Consider the following 18,002-nt stretch of genomic DNA (forward strand, 5'->3'; position numbering starts at 1 on the left):
TGAAAGCGGGAAACGGATCTTTGAACGTGCTGCAACGTAGCCTGGTGCATCGTGGTAAAAAAAAAGGAGGAAAAAAAAAATGGCGCAAGTTAAAAGAGTCCGCGAGTGGGCAAAAGCGGACCGCAGCAGCACCCCTATTCTCTCCGCTCTTTGTACGTTTGCTTTGGCAGCGGTGTTTTCGCGCGTCGTGTGCGTGCACCTCTGTGTGTTTGAAATAGCAAAATGGCGGGGCAACTCCCTTTCAATTCCGCGTAGACGCGATGATGTTCAAATAATGGTATCATTAATCCTGCGAAAAGCCAGTACTGCACGTACACTGTGAATTATCGAGCCGGGATGCGATCTCGTGGCGAGAAAGACGATTCGGTGGAGTTAATGCTGTTTCAGGTTCACCAGTCTTTTACCAGGAGAATCGAATTATCGGGTTGATCGATTAAAAAGCTGCGGTGGTGCCGTAATCCGTGAACTAAATCAATTTACGCGGTAGGTAATCAGGAAATACAGTCTCGACGTCTCGACGTATTCTTAGATAGCAATCGAAAGTAAGGGGAAATGTCAAGATGGTTCCTCAGAGGGTTCATTTCATTTGGATATTTTAAATTGTATCGACAACATGGGATTGAATTACTACTTTTTGATTAAGGGAATTGATCATTAATTTGTGTCTCCTTTCTAATAATCTATTATATTAAATTTATGCTACCATTTCTCTCTGGCCATCCGTAATTAAAAAGCGCAAGGATTTTCATTGCCGGCTTGCGATGAAAACTCGTTGAACTTTGATTTCATCCAGCAGCTTATCGAATCGATGACATAATAAAGATGGGGCTGGCCGGTGGATATCGATGATGCGGCGTTAATGCGCCGGCTGATTCGCGACACCGCGAACAATTTTGCGGCAACCTGGCTTCGCCGCTAATTCACCGTTCGTTCAGCGACCGCGATTGTGTTCGTTAATACAGAAATCCGCTTTCGATCGGTGCCGCGATGCCGTCCGCGTAGGACGCGTTTTAGCCTAGATATGCAAATAACGAGCCGCGGGAATTCGTCCTCGAGACGGATCGATGGCAAGCTGAAAATGTCGTGTGCCGGTGAAAAATTAATTAAATTTGTCTCACGAGCTACGCGGTTTTTAATTAAAATTACGCGAATCCCACTGATTAATGCCGTTACACGGAGCGCAGGGATTCGCGATGGGCCCGATGGAAAGTGCACGCCGCTTGAAATGCATCGGTAAACATTTCTGACCCGCTCCGACAGCATCCGTGTAAGTGTGATTCCACCGATTTAGCGAAAGTTCCTTTCGTCGATCGTGTACGCTCGTACGCGGCCTCAGCAGCCTCGCGGATATCTCGATGCGAGAACAATCATTCTCGTGAACGAGATTCAATTATCACCGCCCACTACCCACTAGGTTATCGTTTGCTCGACCATCCGATCGACACACCGTTTCTCCGGTTTCCGAAACATTATCATCCCGCGGACGAGGAAAACGATCGTGAACGATCCTACATGCTTCCACGATTCTTGTTTCGTATCCCTGGAATTACCTCGCGGTGCGAACGGTTGTAGAAACTATCAAGGATACGAGCACGACGAGCCCCTGGATACCGTGTTGTCTGTTAGGTAAATCGAGAGACCAGACCGAACTTGGCTTTCAAAGATTCGTTACCAATAAGAAGCCATTTATTCAGTTACATGCGGAAAATTAAAACGCGACACCACAAAATACCGAACCGAAACTGTTTCTAGTAGAAAACAAAAGATCAAACGTGGCCGGTTCGTTCAATTCCTTTCCATCCTGTGACGAGGATGTCGATTCGTAACAAAATGGGAACTTATTTAACCGTGCCGGAAAAACGAGGAAAACGCGTCTCGAAATAGAGGTCGAAATAGTGTTTCGGGTGGTCATTGCAGAGCAACGCGTGCGACTTCCTGAAATCCGTGACCTGCCAACGATTTTATTCACCCTCGAAATCCCACTTGTTTGCCGCGAGAAGAACGAAATATCATTGGCTAGCGTATACCGTGTGGACAGATAGTTATTCTCTGGTTTATGTGGCGTGAAAAATAAAAAAAAAAAAAGGAACAACTACTGTTGATCCCGACCCTTTTCCAAATTCTGCCCAACACTCGGTCCCTTTTAAAACGGAAAACAAAAAATGTGGGAGGGTACTCGAAAACAAAGCAAGAATAAAGAGCGAAGCGAGAGAGCGTAATCAGCGAGCAAACCGCTTCTCGATCCGTTGTAATTCGTCGATGACGCGAATTCCCGGTCCTTCACTGTGTACGAGGAGGGAAATAATCGCGAAAAACCCCCGCAAAATTCCGGCTATTGTTCGACCGTTGAAAGCTTCGCGGTAGCGCACAAACGTTCCTGGATTGATCCGAGCAATCACGCTAGCCAACGTAGGCTGCACTTTAATCTTTCCTTTTTTTTTTTTTTTAAATGCTATTCCACTCGAGTACATCACCACAATTTGTCTCGAGCTGTACAATTCCACTGTATAACAGGGGAATTTACCGAGGAACGAAACGTACAAGTGACTCGTAAAGGGGGAAGAAAAGCATGGTAAAAGCGGATAATTTTTCTGCATTCAAATTATTGTCATAACTGAAACGAGTACTTTTACAACATAAAATTTTGTTACCCTTTTAAATAGGAATACCCTCCTAAATCATGTGTTCGCTATAAATTTACGTGCAGTTAACGAGGCGTGGGTTCAATCGAAAACCCTCATTTGTTGGTTACTCGCGAATACGCGATCATTTTTGAAAAGAGATCGTCATGCAAAGTTTCTATTTCAGTTTGAAGCTTTTCAAACTTCCCCTCTACGCGACCGACATCGTTTTTCCATATCAAATGATTCGTTTACGAGAACTTCCCACGAGTTCATGGTTTACGTTACAACGCAACGAGTACGGTTCGTATTTTGGAACTCGAAAGTCCGTCGATAAACGTTTCATCGCGTTAGTTCAGAGGAAGGCACGAGTGAAACGGATCGTTAGAAGTTTCGCGAATTTTACCGCCGGTTACGTCGACCCTCGACATTTTTTTCGTCCTCGTTGAACTCGTTGCAAACTCGTTGCAGCGACGGAAATTCGTCCTCTGCCATGCGAGGAACGAGGCCACCATCTTTCTAGCGGTTCTCGTAATCTCGTGAGAAACTAGGTAAGAGTAAATGGTGATAAATATGTCTAATAAAGACAAAGGACCTGGAGCCTCGGACAAAAATCCTACGTACGCTAATGCGTGGCACATTAATTAATCATTCGCGGGTAAAAGGCGCGATTAGAATGCAACCGTGGCCTAGCATAGTGTATTCGGCAGCCTGTATCCTTTGTATAATTCATGAGTTTTCCGTGGATGAATAAAACAGCTGGATCTCGCGGTGAGTCCTCATCTTCGTCGTATAATTTGAAAATTAATATTAAGCAGAGACCGTAACTCGTACTTTAACCGTCGTATCGAGTCCATCCATGGTTCCGGTGCAATTTCAATTATTACCGAGTATTCCACCCCTCGATTGTCTGTTTTCGTGTCTCCTACCACTGTCGGGGCTGTTCTATTTCATTTCCTCGTAACTTCTTAGATGCAGTAAAGTTTCTTTCATATTGTTGCGGCAAGTTGGCCACGAAACATCGTCGTCTTTCCCTGGCAAGAAAATTTTAATACCCCTGTCACGGTCTTAATTCTATTACGGTCGAGCCGGGGATCAAAAGAAACGTTTTTCACCCTAGCCACTAGAGAGGATGCAAATACACGCTGCGAATTTAGGGAAAGGAAAACATCGCGGAAACCCGCTGCATAGATTCATAAGGGAGAACGGCAGCGATGGTTTCATTAAAACCGATATCTCTGGCAGAGCGAGGGAGAGTCGATAAAAATTAGACGAGCTCGCGATACCGGGGTTAAACGAATCGCGTTCGTTCGATCCCTGGACACCGGCCAATTGCGGCTACTGAAATTAACGGGATATTTGTTCGGCAGTGTTCGAAACGGGCGCATTATGCGTATCGTTGTAGGGAGAATACGATGGTCAAATAGAAAGCCTATCATTTTCCCAGTGTCTATGGAATTCTATAAAGCATGATCGCCGACGGACCGGTTACCGATAATCCAGCACGATGGATTTTCATAAAAATTTCGTAACGAAGCTGGTGAAACGGCTGACACCTGGGACAAGACCGAAAACAAGCCGGCTTGCCGAAAGTTCTAACTCGTCGGTCGTTGGAGTAGAAAGCTGCTCGTTAGGAAGCGTCGCGCGGCCAATTTATTCGATCGAATTACTTGGCTGGGGTGCAATTAAACGCGAAGCCGTGATGGAGGGAGGAGGCGGATGATCATCCCACCCCGGTTGCACCCGTTCGTCTCTTCGATTTCTCTATTTCTCGTTGGTAATTCGTCGACGGCGTATTTTCCGTTTCAAATGTTTCCTCCCTTCGATTCTGTTTATTAACGAATAAACACAATGAATCGCGATGGGGGTGGATATTATAATTTCTCACAAATATCCTTGGAACGAACGGAGAAGAGACAAGTTGAAGCTTGGGGTTGAACGCGTAAACAGACGAAGAAGATGGGATGGAGGTGCACCACGAATAGGAGACTCTGAATTGCTAACGGGTTCTCGTGCATCCTCCTTTACTTTTCCAATTAACGTCGATAAGACTAGCATGCGACGTGGCCTCATACGGAAACACGTGACACTTAAACGCTTTTAATTCAACGTCGCTGTATCAAGGAAGTAGTTGATTGAAGCGCTTTGTACGTTTCATTCGTTTCCGCGAATAAAATTCTCTTCTCTTTAATTGAAACATATGAGGGAAGGTTTGTAACCTATACATATACGTTAAAAATTGCCAAGACGCAATTATTCAGAAACAAGGAAAAAACAGCCGATTTCACCAAGGAGTCTCTACCTTCATCTTTTCATCTCTTTCCGTGCAACGCGCCGTTCCTCTTTCCCGCTTCTTAATTAATTTCATAAAAGAGTATAAAGCACCCTTTAACGAACCGGCGCGGAAACATTAGAAGAGATTACCCGCTTACATGGAATTATAAAAATACAGGAGCGTTAGGGGAGGCTGGGCTGGAAATAAACTGCTGGTGCCAAGGTTATGGAGACACGGTGTCGCAGAAAAGGGAGGACGATCGGCTGACGTTCATCATCGCGATATTTAGGTCGTAAAAAATCGCTCGACGGAAGAATCGATGAACGCCACCACGAACGTTTACGGTGCATTTATTTAGGGTTGGATAAATCGATCGAACAGCTCTTTCTGACGGTTATAATCACGATCGATCGTGTACTCTTCAACAACAAAGTAACATTTTCTTCGATCCTGCCGATAAGCAAAACATTGATGGCAATTTTGCCTTGGTTCTACCTTCGAATGCAATATCTCTTGACGAACGGTCTTTTACCATTTTTCTCGAATCGTTTCGTATTGTCCACGCGAAGATGGGCTATCCATCGACGAATGGTCACTTTCACGATCGCCGACCAAGCTGAAATTAAGTCGGTGACCGTTCTTTAGCAACTTCCAGCACGTAAAGCCGCGTAGTAGAGTACGTATATTTTCCTGAACGAAGACGCAAGAAGAAAAGTTCCCTTGCCAAGGGAGGAGGCGCTCATCGAATATTCATCGAGCGAGGAAAGAAATTTCAAAGACCGTCCATCCAGACCCGAAGATCTCGCGTCATTATTTTTTCCTCCTTTTCTTTTCTCTTCCCTCTACTTTGCCTCCTTTGTTCGCTCCTCGTCTTGCACTCCCGCCGCGTAATTGCAGCGCGTTTATTAAAATTACAACGTGTCTGACGCGTATATACGTCGCCGTTCAAAAGTCAAGCGTTGGGATATACATATTCCTACACGAATTTCTTATCATACGCGTAGCTAATTAAGATATATCGCGTTCTTTAAAATATTTTAACGATTCCAATTATTTTCTTTCACACCGTGAGATTTTAGCAGGTGTCGTGCGAGTTTTAAACGAGAATGTATGCACGTAAGTACGTTCGCTGGTAAGTGTCGTAAACAGTGCTCGAGCTAAGCGAACTCGGAACTCGAAGCGATACGATACGAGAGTGCAGCAGCACTGATGCAGCATGCCTAATTATAGACGATACGATCGATTCGCGTCGGTGCAGCTACGGTAGAGCAACTCTCGCACGTACACAGCAGACGCTCGGTTCACCTATACAAATAATAGAGTAGGTTCCGGAAAAGTGCGCGTCGATACTCGTCAAATGCAGCAGGTAGAGGAGATTTTTTTCGGCGTTACACTCTGCGATGAGCGCACACTTTCATTATCCGGATAGTCGGACGAGTACTCGATCGCGAGGCTTCGTGTGAAGCTGTTCGATTTTCCTCTGGAAACGTTTCAACGTCTGATGTTCCTTTCGCGACCTGTACTAATTTAGTCGCGCGCTTGTCTAATTAACGAGCGAGACGAACGACGGAAAGTTCACCTCCGTACGATAATTTTATTCGACGTTTTTTTTTCTTTTTTTCTTTCTTTAAACAGACGACCTGCCGTACAAATAGAACGACACTTTGGGTAAGTTCGGCAAATTATACTTGGCGCAAAGTTTCTTATTTTAAATTTCATTGGATCGCTTTTGTACTGCGACAAAATATCGATTTTTTAATTTTGTCTTGATTGATTGACAGATACAATGAGCAGCCGTGATTTAAACGGTTCCAGATATACCAATGGAAAAGTTCTCGTGCTATCAAATAAATAAATAATACATAATGTTATTAGCAATTGCAAGTTCTAAATTTTTCTCAGTGTGCTTTTGCATAATTATAAATTGATCTAAATATACTACAGTTGCGTGCATTGACTGTTCTTATAATAGAAATTTCATAAAGCTTTATCTTTCATTAGAGTATCATTACAAATGTACATGAAGTTATACGGCACAAACAGATCCAATCATATGCTGATTAATGTAATATCCAATCATATTGGACATTGAAGCTTGCTAGAATAAAATCGATGTTCAATTACGTTGAATGTACCACCGCAAAGGGTTAATTATCCATGACACACGATTTCTGTACTTGTCATATTATTCTACGTCCTCTCATTAATTATTATTATCATCCTCGTTGCAATAGAAAGAAATATACAAATTAAATCATCAAAATAATAGCACAAAGATAAAATGAGCTATTATAAAATTTATAGGAAAAGTTACTGTAAAAAGCATCGTTTTTTTATTTTTATTTTTTATTTTTATTTTTCTAATAAAAAAGGTGAAACGACTTCGATTCACCTAACTGAAAAAAAAGATGACAGAATATCTTCCGTTGATCAAGAAAAGTGATGAGGTAGAAGAGATTTTCAATCAGCCCGCTACAAGCTGAATTAATTTCAAGGAAAATTTGAAAGTTTGGAAAGCTCGTAGCTCGCGATGAAGCTCGCGGTCGTCGGTAGCTAGCTGCAGCCGGTACTTTCGAGAGCGTTTCTAGCTCGATCGCGAGGATCGATGGTAGCCGAATTATTGAATAAAATATCGCGACGTCCGTTATAATGAAATAACTTCCGATACGAGAGGCCGGGCCTCCCTTCCTGCTACCTTATTCACCTCAACTTCTAATGCACTCGCCGATCCCCGTTACTTCGAAAATCCGCTGGACTTTTTAACGAAACGAAGCAGCTTTATTAAATGAATGATTAACGACGGAGCAGATATGGTAACCGTTCGTTAGCTACGATACGAATACAACGTCAACCTTGAATCATTATAAAGTTTCGTCTGCTTTAATGACAAACTTAACTGTCGATTACATTTTTACAAAGGCGATCAATTTTATTAATATCGTTTAGGTAAAGCACATGCAATCCTATCAGTTACGGTCGTTAAAGTGTTACCGTAATTAAGTAATTCGATCTTCAATTAAGTCATTTCACCTTAAACTACACCTGCTCGATCTTCATCGTGGAATGTAATCGTTTCAATGTCTAATTGTGTCTACCTTGGTTTTATTACAGATTACGTGGATCGACGGGCTGGGAAACGTGCTGCACAGAGGCATCAAGACAACGAAGGAACTGTTCGACGACGGACCGTTGTACACGGTGAAATCCGTGCTGAGGGTGATGCCTCGCAAGGATCACGACAACACGACGTTCACGTGCCAAAGTCAGAACGCGGCCGACCGCACGCCGCAAAACGCGAAGTTACGTGTCGAGGTGAGTAACGAAATGGTAGAAAATTAAAATAAACTCTTTTGCACCGATTACCGAGCGGTGGGATCTTCTTCTTTTACATCTCCCTTTTTGCTCGACGGTGTATAACCCCGATGTCAATGATTCGCGATGACTAGGGGGCCCGTAAGTCTCTCGGGACTCTGTCGCGATTCGTACGAGTATGATTAAACAACGAGTCGGGTACATCGTTTACTTAACGGCTTGCCAACCCGCGATATTAATTGTCGAGAAATTATGTCCGACGGAAAATAAAGTGCGTGGAGGTGTTGCGGGTGTCACGCGAGCGCCGTGACTGTTCGACGATCGATCGTACGCGACGACGATGGTCATGAAAATTTGAGCATCGGCTCGCGTGACACTCGGAGAATCTCGTGTTTACCGCTCATCTATAGGTATCGAATGGTCGTATGTTGGATTGCAGGTCCGTTACGCGCCGAAGGTCTCTTTGAGGATCCGCTCGGGTCTGGGCAAGAACGGACGTATAGTGGAGGGCAGCGAGCTCCGGTTCAAATGTCGTGCCGAGGCCAATCCACCGAACGTCGAGTACAGGTGAGTGGTAGTGTAACGCGAATGCCTCGTTCTGCTTCCTCCTACACCCCTGGCGAGGCACAAACTGGGTGGCTGATGATCGATACCCAAGGCAAGAACGCCCCTCGAATTTGGAACGTTGTTGTTACGTGTGGCTGCATATCGATGTCGATGCTGTTCGTATTCCTGCCCCTCTGAAACGTGTTTTTAACTCTTCGCGCTACCAACTTATTTCAAAGAGTCACGATAGCATACAATTTTTCAAGGTAAACGATTTTTTACTGCTGACCTAGTTAACTTGATTGTCCATTCAAAATAATGTTGCGTTTAATCAGAACTACGGGAGGCAGAGAAAAGGAAGGTCTTTCAAGTTGGGCCAACTTTTGTCTGCGTAGGCGGCAGCCCAATTAAAGCAGACATTCCCTAATAATTAATTACATTAATAGTTTTCAAACACATGTTTCGCAATGTGAGATTTTCAGGTGAAATACATACGATTATTAACATTGAATTTTAGGTTAATTAAGATGCAGTCATATGTGACAATTTTCGTTATAAATTGCAATCATTCTACGCCACCTTTGGTAAATGTGAACTCCAGTTATTTTGGTCAAACGTCATGGTTAAAAATATTGGTTCGATGGTCGTAATATGTTTTTTCATCCACCGGTATTTCATCACGCGAAAAGAACAACCACAATCCCTTCGATTGCTTCGCTCGTTTTTTTTTTTTTATTTTTTTTTTTCAATTCATCGTACGTTTAATCCGGCGCGTTTTACACGGTGCGGTGCACAGAATGCGTTGTCTATTGACCATGATCAGATAGGCAAAACGATGAACACACGCGGTAACAAACCTAGCCGCTCAGAGAATGCTTAAATTGCTCGTTTTTAGCGGCGAAACGGAGAAACGCTTGCTTTATCGCACCGACAACAGAGCGGTTCGACAGGCACGCAGGACAAAAGGAGAATTAGCAAGCAATCGATCGTACCACATAGCGAGGGAATAATTGATGCTCGTTTCAAACAGAGGACAATGCAAAGTTTAGGACAATGTTAGCCGGTCGTGTGTGTCGCATTACCTACGTGTTGTCTTGTTGCTTGCTCCGATGGTTTCGCGATTTCGTTCGTGTACACGTTACACGTGTGTTTCGACGAGACTGATAAAAGAGAAGTCGAGAACCGAAAATGAAAAAGAATCGAGTAGAAGAATGTAATGAAGTTTTAAAGGAAAGTTTCATCGATCTATTAATTCGCAAAAAGTTATCGTTCCCACGTTTTCTTTTACGCTAAAAAACTCGTCTTGATCGCTGCATAAGAAAAGTGGCCAGAGAACAGGCTACCGTAGAAAGACGTCGAATAAGAAATAAAGTGCAGAGAAGTAGTGTTAATTCGGAAAAAAAATAAAATAGAGAATTATAATTATCCCCGAGTTTTTGTTGCGATGCAACGAGTCGATCGATGGGCGGTAATCGTTTTTAAAAGAAAATCCGTGCACAGGTTATTCAGCACATTACATGGCCATCATTACGGTTCTTTTTCTAATTTTCCAGATGGTTTATCAACGAGAAGAAGGTAATCGGCGACTACACGACGGATATGATCATCCACAACGCGACCCGCGATCTTCACGACGCGATCGTAAAGTGCGAGGTCCACAACGACGTCGGCAAGAGCGAGGAGACCGAGACCCTGGATATCACATGTGAGTGACCCAACCAGGTCAAACTCGTTGAGCGGCAACTTTTAGTTTGACTTGGGGGGAATCGAAACAACCTCGTAGTCCGTCGGAATTACGTAGCAACATGGATACTTGGACGGGAAAGCTTTACGAGGTCGCGAATCGAGCGTAGCACATTATTATTCGCTGACTCTCATTTTTTTTTTTTCTTTTTCTTTTTCATACTTTCGCCACACGCGAATATATAAAGGCGCATATTCAGTGACAAACACTTTGTAACACTACGCGATTTTCTCACGACCGTTTGGGAATTGCTTGCGAACGCTGATGAAAAAGTCGAGGGAGAGGATAAATTGAACTTCTTACGAAGATATTTGCCGGCATATTTTTTGAAGGGGCTTTATAGTCGATTTATGAGTTCCCCTTTGGTAGCAAAAAGAAAAGAAAAAGGATGAACATGATCCCGCGTAAATGGTCTCGAAAACAGGCTGGATAGAACGATTTCGAGGCGCTTACAATCCTACGCTTTCACTTTTTTCCCCTACGTCCCTTATTCTCGTCCCACGTAGTATCAATCTCGAGGGATTGGCCGAGGTCAAAATTGAATTTCGCAGACGGGCCGCAGTTCCGACACCCACCAGTCTCCGTGGAGACGCAGTACGGCGCTACGGAAATCTTGCAATGCGACGTCGACGGGAATCCGACGCCGGAGATACGCTGGTACCACGAAGACACCGAGCGACAGGTCGCCACCACGCCGAACATAAGCGTGGTGGTAAATCACGAAACGGCCGGAAGATACGTTTGTAAAGCTCGCGTACCCGGTTTTCCGGAATTGACGGGCTACGCCAACATCTACATCCGGGCGCCACCCCGCATCGAGTCGCAGAAGGTCCAGTACGTGCCCGACGAAGGAGTCGTCAAGGTAATTCTTCGTATTTATTGCTCTTCCGTTTCTCTCCAGTATCTGCGTATTTCAATGATTTCTATTACTTCGATAATCAATCATATTTCGAACTGCCCATTAATGAAAGATAGTTGTTTTGCGTTTGGTTTTCGATGTCCCGTATAAAATCGACGAACCGCTCGCGATTATGATTTATACCTGCCATAACTTGACCCGCGGGATTCGAAACGAGACATTTATGGAAAATACAGGAGAACCGAGCGATCGCCAGACGCATCGTCTCGAACTCTATGTAACGAATGGTCGAGCGTGTAGAACGCAAAGCGTGCGCGGATATTTTTCGATGAAATGTAGGCCAGTCCGACTGGCGGGGTTGGAGGGGTCGCGGGTGCAACCGTACATTCAACGAGCATCGACGATCCACGTTTTCGTGTTTCCTTTTTTCCCCTCTTCCATTCTTCATTTTTCTCGTCGATATACGATGCGCAGCAATTCAAAAGGGAAGTCACGCAGAGCGAGAGAGAAACGGAGGATAAAAGAGAAAAGTATCGGTCGATTCGTCGAAGAGGGCAAGCGACGAACCGGATACCTTTTTCCTCGTTTTTCCCCTATCTTTCTTTTTATTCGACTGTTCCTCCACGATTTCGCAGGTGAAGTGTACCGCGATATCTGTGCCAAAAGCGGACTCGGTGGTATGGAGCTTCGCCGGTAGCGAGCTCAATTTCTCCTCGAACAATACGCCGTTCTACGTGCAGGAGGAATACACCGGCGAGAGAGTCGTCAGCACTGTCACGTTGCTCGATCCCATATCCACGTACTTCGGGGATTACAACTGCACGGTCACGAATAGCTTCGGCACGGATTCCGTCATAATCAAGCTGACGGCACACAGTAAGTTCATATCCATTATAAACGACAGCCCTTTCTCTTCCGTTCATATTTTTCTCCTCGATTCGATGCGCTTTTCCCCGCGAAATTGCCAGATTTCCGCTCGACGCCGACCTTCCGAACGTTCCAGAAATTCGATACAATATTCGGCGGAAATACATCGCGGTTTTGAAAAAAGTATCGATCACGAAATTACGTGTTTTCCAGCGCATACTTCCGTCCTTTCGACGATCGGTTACCGTCCCCGGAATTCGTATCAACCGTTTTTGAAATCCGTCAATCTTGCTCCGCTAGAATGAAAACTCGAAATCTCGATCGATCTCGATTCCTGATTTTGCATTTTTCAAAAACGTCGCTATCAGATCTGTTTGATCAATTTGTTAGCTCGGATGAAATACGGTGAATCATGGATGAATTTTTTAATGCGTCGAGCTTAAAACTGAACTGACAGGAAGCAGCGCAAGTAGAAATCTAAGTTTCCCGTAATATATCTCACCGTAGCTATTACGGTGGCTCGTCAGAACATTTTGTCGTTTCCAAAAATACGCGAACAAATATTCGTTAAGGTTAATTTATCTTGACGGATATTATCAAATTCTTTTCCTTGAGTTTGTGCGAGGACGTGTTTTCAGTCTTTATAAATATCACGCGTTGCTAGCTATTCGACGGTGCTTTATAATAGCTAGTCGAATTTATACATTTTTACCGGTACGAGGTTGGTCGGCTCGTAAATTCCACCGGATTCAATTAACGGACACGTTCGCAAGCCCCGCGAATTTTGTGTGCACTTTACAAAATTTAACCCGCATCGTTAAGCAGTCGTTCGCACTTGCGACTACGCGAATTTTATTCCCGACGGTGCGGCGTTAATAGAAAAAGATAATTGCTACAATCATCGAGCGTTAGAGGCCGAGATTTTAATCAGCCGTGACGCTTAGCGTTGATTCCAGTCGATTGGCAACTGATTTTAATCATCGGAGGACTGGTGGTCGTCTGCGTGATCCTCATTGGCGTGATCGTTGTACTCTTTCTGCAATGCCGGGACCGCATCAAACAGCCGCGGCCGAGGACAGCCCAGACCCAGGAGACTGATATGCGTGAGTGGAATATCATGTTCGAATGAATTATAAGGCCATTAGTCATGTCGCGTTACCCATTGTTTTCCCATTCGTGACTCGTAATTTCGTCGTTTCTATTCGTTCAATTCTTTGCTTTCTCCGCGGACACAACAGTCGCTATCGTTCCGCTATCTGTCGTTAACGACTCGCGAGATGAAGGATGTATCATTGAATGCAAACGAGCCTGATAGTTGGTCCTTAAACAGGGTGGAGTCAAGGTGGTCTTTCGAATCCTTTCTAAACCGTTTCTTTATGGTTTATTAGTCATTTCTTTCGTCGTGATTATACTAGACAGGATTTACAATTTCATAACAAGCTTACGATAAGTAGTGTTACGCGCTCGTTTGCATAAAATATTCGCATTCCCCTTGACTCCACCCATGTAACAACTGTTTGGCGCGTTACTCAGGGATTAACCATTTGCAGCTTATAATTTTGAAGCACATAAAATGTAACATTATACGCTACGCGGGCCTACTCGTTACGTAGCTCATATTTTTGATATGCAGACAGAAAATTGAATTCAAGTGGTACGAACTAGCTTTAATCAGTCGTTGAATTGTCGAGAGCTCGGGACACGACTAATCGCGATGTTGAGCTTTGGTAATGTAACAACGTATCGTTATATTTATGTAGTTATTTTCTTGAAACTTTAACCTTTCAATTGATACGCTGTAAGTGCAATTTGGTAGGAGTTTTATCTCGTGAAATCGTGTCGAACTCGTTTGATACTTGATAAAGAATAACTTAATAGTTTCGTAACAAGCTTGTAAGAAAAGTGCGCAACAAGATCGTTGCCTTTAGCCGGTTGATTTTCTTGTCTGTCGTCCGACAGAAGAAACAGATTCGAACGCTGATCGATATCGAGAGAGCGACAGAAGCAGCAACCTCTCGGATGTCAAAGCGGATATACGAGCGGGATCGAGTGTCAGTAACGCAGAAAGTGTGACAGCACTTGACAGCGAGGGCGAAGGAAGCACGAGAGGTGTCAATGCTTTGGCGTTGGCCGGACCTGTTCCAAATCCCTTGGGTTATCGTTACAGCGCCGATTACACGGAACCTTCGTTTCCACCCAAGAATAACGTAAGTACAATTTGCAACGTTTATCTGACAGGTATAATCTAGTTTATTGCTAATAAAAGTACCGAGCTTCCGGAGTGCATAATAAAAACCTGAAATAGCCGAAAATTTAATCTTCTAAATTTAATTAACAGTTCTTCGAAAATTTCATCAAATACAATAACCTCTGACTCGTGAAACGTCCACGGTTCGACCGTGTTTCGACCAGTTCCATTAAAATAATTAATAGCAGTCCCAATTTTTGTACGAACACCTTGTACGAATTATAACGTTGAGACTCATTAGAGTAATAGGAAATTTCGTGAGTCGTTGAACCACGTTAATGTCGAGCAAGCACGAAGGCCTGTGGAACAATGTAATAACCTTTTGTCGTGTCGGAAGAATAAATACCCACACACATATATGTATATAGTATATATGGAAAAATATTCCCAAGAAAATAAAACAGTTGCACTTGTTTGTAACCTCGAGTTTTCTATGAGAGAAAGCAAAGCACGACACAATGCTGGTCATAGACGCGTTTCGTTAACAATTTTTCCTTCCGTTTCCTGTTGCAGGACGGTAGTAACAACAATGGTTACGTGCCGTACGTAGACTACACCCGCGACTACATGCCACCCACGACACAAGGAGTGGGTGCGTCGCGAGAATCCTTAAGCAGGATACCATCGGGCGGCATCCTCGCCTCAAAGAAGATCGGTCTGAGTTCCGCGAATTTGGGCACGCCGAGCCCGCAAACGACTCCCGCGATCGACCCTCGTTTCTCCGCAACCTATGGAAATCCCTACCTCAGGTAAAGTTTCTCCGGCACTTGGCAGAGTATCAATGGAACTCGCCTCGTCGCCTGTGTCACCGGGGTTCGCAATCTAGTTCGACGTGTCGGATAATAGAAGAACCTTTGACCAACTGTAATTGCGTTTTAGCGCGGTAATTCTACAGAGGCGCGCGCGGATTGCAGCAAAGACGATTAGATTATATCCAGGCCGGAACGTGATATTCCGTGAATCGATGCAACCGAGATCCGTGGCGAAGAACGCGTCTGGAATATAACTAATAAGAACGACGATACAGTGATAAATTCAATTTTAATTCTTTCACTTCGAACACATACATACCGCCTTTATTCGGCTTGGACCAAGAATTCTCGCCTAGAGGCGCATTCGATGCTAATCGTTTATAATGTTCAAACAATCGATGATGGAGTTGTAAATACGATGCGCGTGCTAACGTTACAATATTTACGAGCTATTGATCAACGGATTTGCTGCAACGCGCCCAATTGTTTCTACCGATTAATTATATCCCGCATAAATTATGAATCGTTCGTTCTGAATATTTATAACCATCGGTTCGATCAGCTCGACGAGTTTAATATTAATTTTGAACGAGCCCGGGTACAGCCGCGTTTCCAACCGCTTCGACCATTATCGCGATCATTTGTAATAACCAAGCCGGTGCGCACCGCGAACGTACACGCCAGCAGCCCACCGTGCGAGAAATTATTCTGATCGTTTTTTTTTCCTCTTCGAAACAATAGAATGTCAGCGGCGGAACAACTGAGACACGCGCCGCACACAGCGGTGCCGGGAGTAACGCCAGCACCACCACCCTATACTCAAGCAATGAGAATGAATAGCTTGAATACCTTGAACGGAGCTGGACCGCAGGTTAGTACAATGACAGCGGTGAATGTGTGTCAAATTCCAAGACACGGTTACAACATCTTAGCTGCATTCCTGCGTTCACCTGAACTAGTTCGAACAGAGCGAGTCTTGCTAGAATCGAATGTGTAAGGGGATCGATCTAATCGAGCCGGTCAATTTTTCATTCGATATTATCCCATCCATTTGCTAATGATCCACGAGTGAAAGGAAAAATAAGCAACTCGGTTGAATCGATCGTTAATCGTCACGGTGTTTTCTCTGCTGATTTTTTTCAGGCTCCACTTTCGGCGCACTACATCACAGGTGGGCCAAACGGTGGAGTCGCGACGGTAAAGCGCACCTCGGCGGTCGGGACGCTAGCGACGCATGTATGAGGCCAGGGGGTCTATCCGAACTAGAACCATCGACGTTCGGGCCTAACTAGCACCGCCTTCCAGCATCGTCGAGCTGTCGAAGAAACTAGTTCGCGCTTCAAGTCGCGCGAGAACTTGCTCGCGGATCGCCTAGCTAGAACCTGTCGATATCAGAACGTTGCTCGACGAACTCCCACAGTCGCGCGAGCGTCGGAGGTCGAACGATTGCTCGGTGAATCGAGGTTGGGGGAGGAGATGTGCGCGAAGAAGATTCGGGTCAAAGGACGGGCACAACGAATGGCGGAGAACGGCGATGCGCTCAAGTACATCGAATCGGTGCTGCGACAATTGCGAAGGGCCAGTCGTGATCACCGGCAACTCGTCGAACAACGTCATCGTGTCGACGTCTCGCGACCGATTCGTGTCTCCTCGACGAGTTACGAACATCCGGAGAAGATAGACCCGCGGAGTTTCATGATTCCAACCGAGCACGAACTGTTCGAGGAAGACCAGCTCGTCCGTGACTCTTGGGAGACGCCTCGAAGAGAGTACAGGTGGCGAGAAGTTGAAAGCATCGAAGAACCGCGTGAACTGACCGAGTATTCCGTTTTGGATATCGCGACGAAGCTGTTGGCGAGACGAAAATCGTACGCGAGAGCCATGGACACGTTGGAAACGACGCCTAAGAGGATTCACGAGAGGACCAGTCTGACCAGCCGACACGAATTGCGATACGTTCCTGCGTACCAAGGAATTGATACTACGATTATAGAATGAACGACCGCGTACTTACGAGCTGTTGCAAAGAAACTTGGATCGTGAAGGTCTCTGGAAAAAAGAACTGTCTATCGCAGCTGTTGGCAATTCGACCGATATGAAAGCGGAGAATCGGCCGGTAAATTGAAAGAGACTCCTATCTCACCGTTGTTGGTCGAACATCGTCGAGATTACGTTTCGCAACGTGTGGTATTCCATTTAAGAAGACTGAAGTCGCGGTAGCAAAAAGATTCCTTCGTCGAATCGAGAGCACGAGAGTGTATTTTTCTCCCTTCATCTAAAATATCGACTTTGTAGCTCGAGGAGACTGGACGAAAATCAGTATACGTTCGCCATGGAAATGAATCGACGAGAAGAAGAAAGAAGAAACGACGATTACGGCGATTGAGGCGATTGAGGCTCGTGTTCTACGAGGGTTCGCGAGAACGAAGGACGGTGGTTAGGTTCGTAGATCGAAGGAGCTCTTCGGAACAAGAACAGACCACTCGGTATCGACAATCTTTTATTCGCATACTTTAGATCTCGATAAGCATTTAATGTTCATTCGAAACGTAACGAAAATGGGAATTGAATCTCATCGCTGATCGTAGTAGCAGTCAATTTAAAGGGAAAACGTGAAGTGAACATCGGTAGCTTCGACGGATGTATTTCGCTTTTCGAATATGTGATATGCAGACGGGGATGTCCAGCCGAACTGGCTGATCGGACAAAAACACGTCTCGGCTGCTACTTCGACGTTACTGTGTCGTGCTGCCTTTTTTTTTATTTCTAGGACAAATG

The 18,002-nt window shown here is 44.7% G+C and overlaps 1 protein-coding gene across 3 annotated transcripts in view; it reads left to right on the top strand.

Moving 5' to 3' along the window:
* The window catches only part of LOC114878534 (irregular chiasm C-roughest protein-like), a 138,980-nt gene extending 122,505 nt beyond the window's left edge, over positions 1-16,475 (top strand). The window contains exons 5-14 of one of the 3 annotated variants that reach the window (XM_029192448.2): positions 8,008-8,208; positions 8,648-8,775; positions 10,308-10,459; positions 11,050-11,360; positions 11,993-12,233; positions 13,169-13,327; positions 14,184-14,431; positions 14,986-15,221; positions 15,966-16,095; positions 16,368-16,475. In XM_029192448.2, coding sequence (XP_029048281.1) covers positions 8,008-8,208; positions 8,648-8,775; positions 10,308-10,459; positions 11,050-11,360; positions 11,993-12,233; positions 13,169-13,327; positions 14,184-14,431; positions 14,986-15,221; positions 15,966-16,095; positions 16,368-16,466 — 1,905 coding nt within the window. In that variant the 3' untranslated portion in view covers positions 16,467-16,475. The remainder of the gene's footprint in view (positions 1-8,007; positions 8,209-8,647; positions 8,776-10,307; positions 10,460-11,049; positions 11,361-11,992; positions 12,234-13,168; positions 13,328-14,183; positions 14,432-14,985; positions 15,222-15,965; positions 16,096-16,367) is intronic. The other 2 variants (XM_029192449.2, XM_029192450.2) reach the window with 2 other exon arrangements.
* The last annotated feature ends 1,527 nt before the right edge of the window (positions 16,476-18,002 follow it).

Source organism: Osmia bicornis, chromosome 1 (assembly GCF_907164935.1).
Source record: "Osmia bicornis bicornis chromosome 1, iOsmBic2.1, whole genome shotgun sequence".
Lineage (NCBI taxonomy): Eukaryota > Metazoa > Arthropoda > Insecta > Hymenoptera > Megachilidae > Osmia > Osmia bicornis.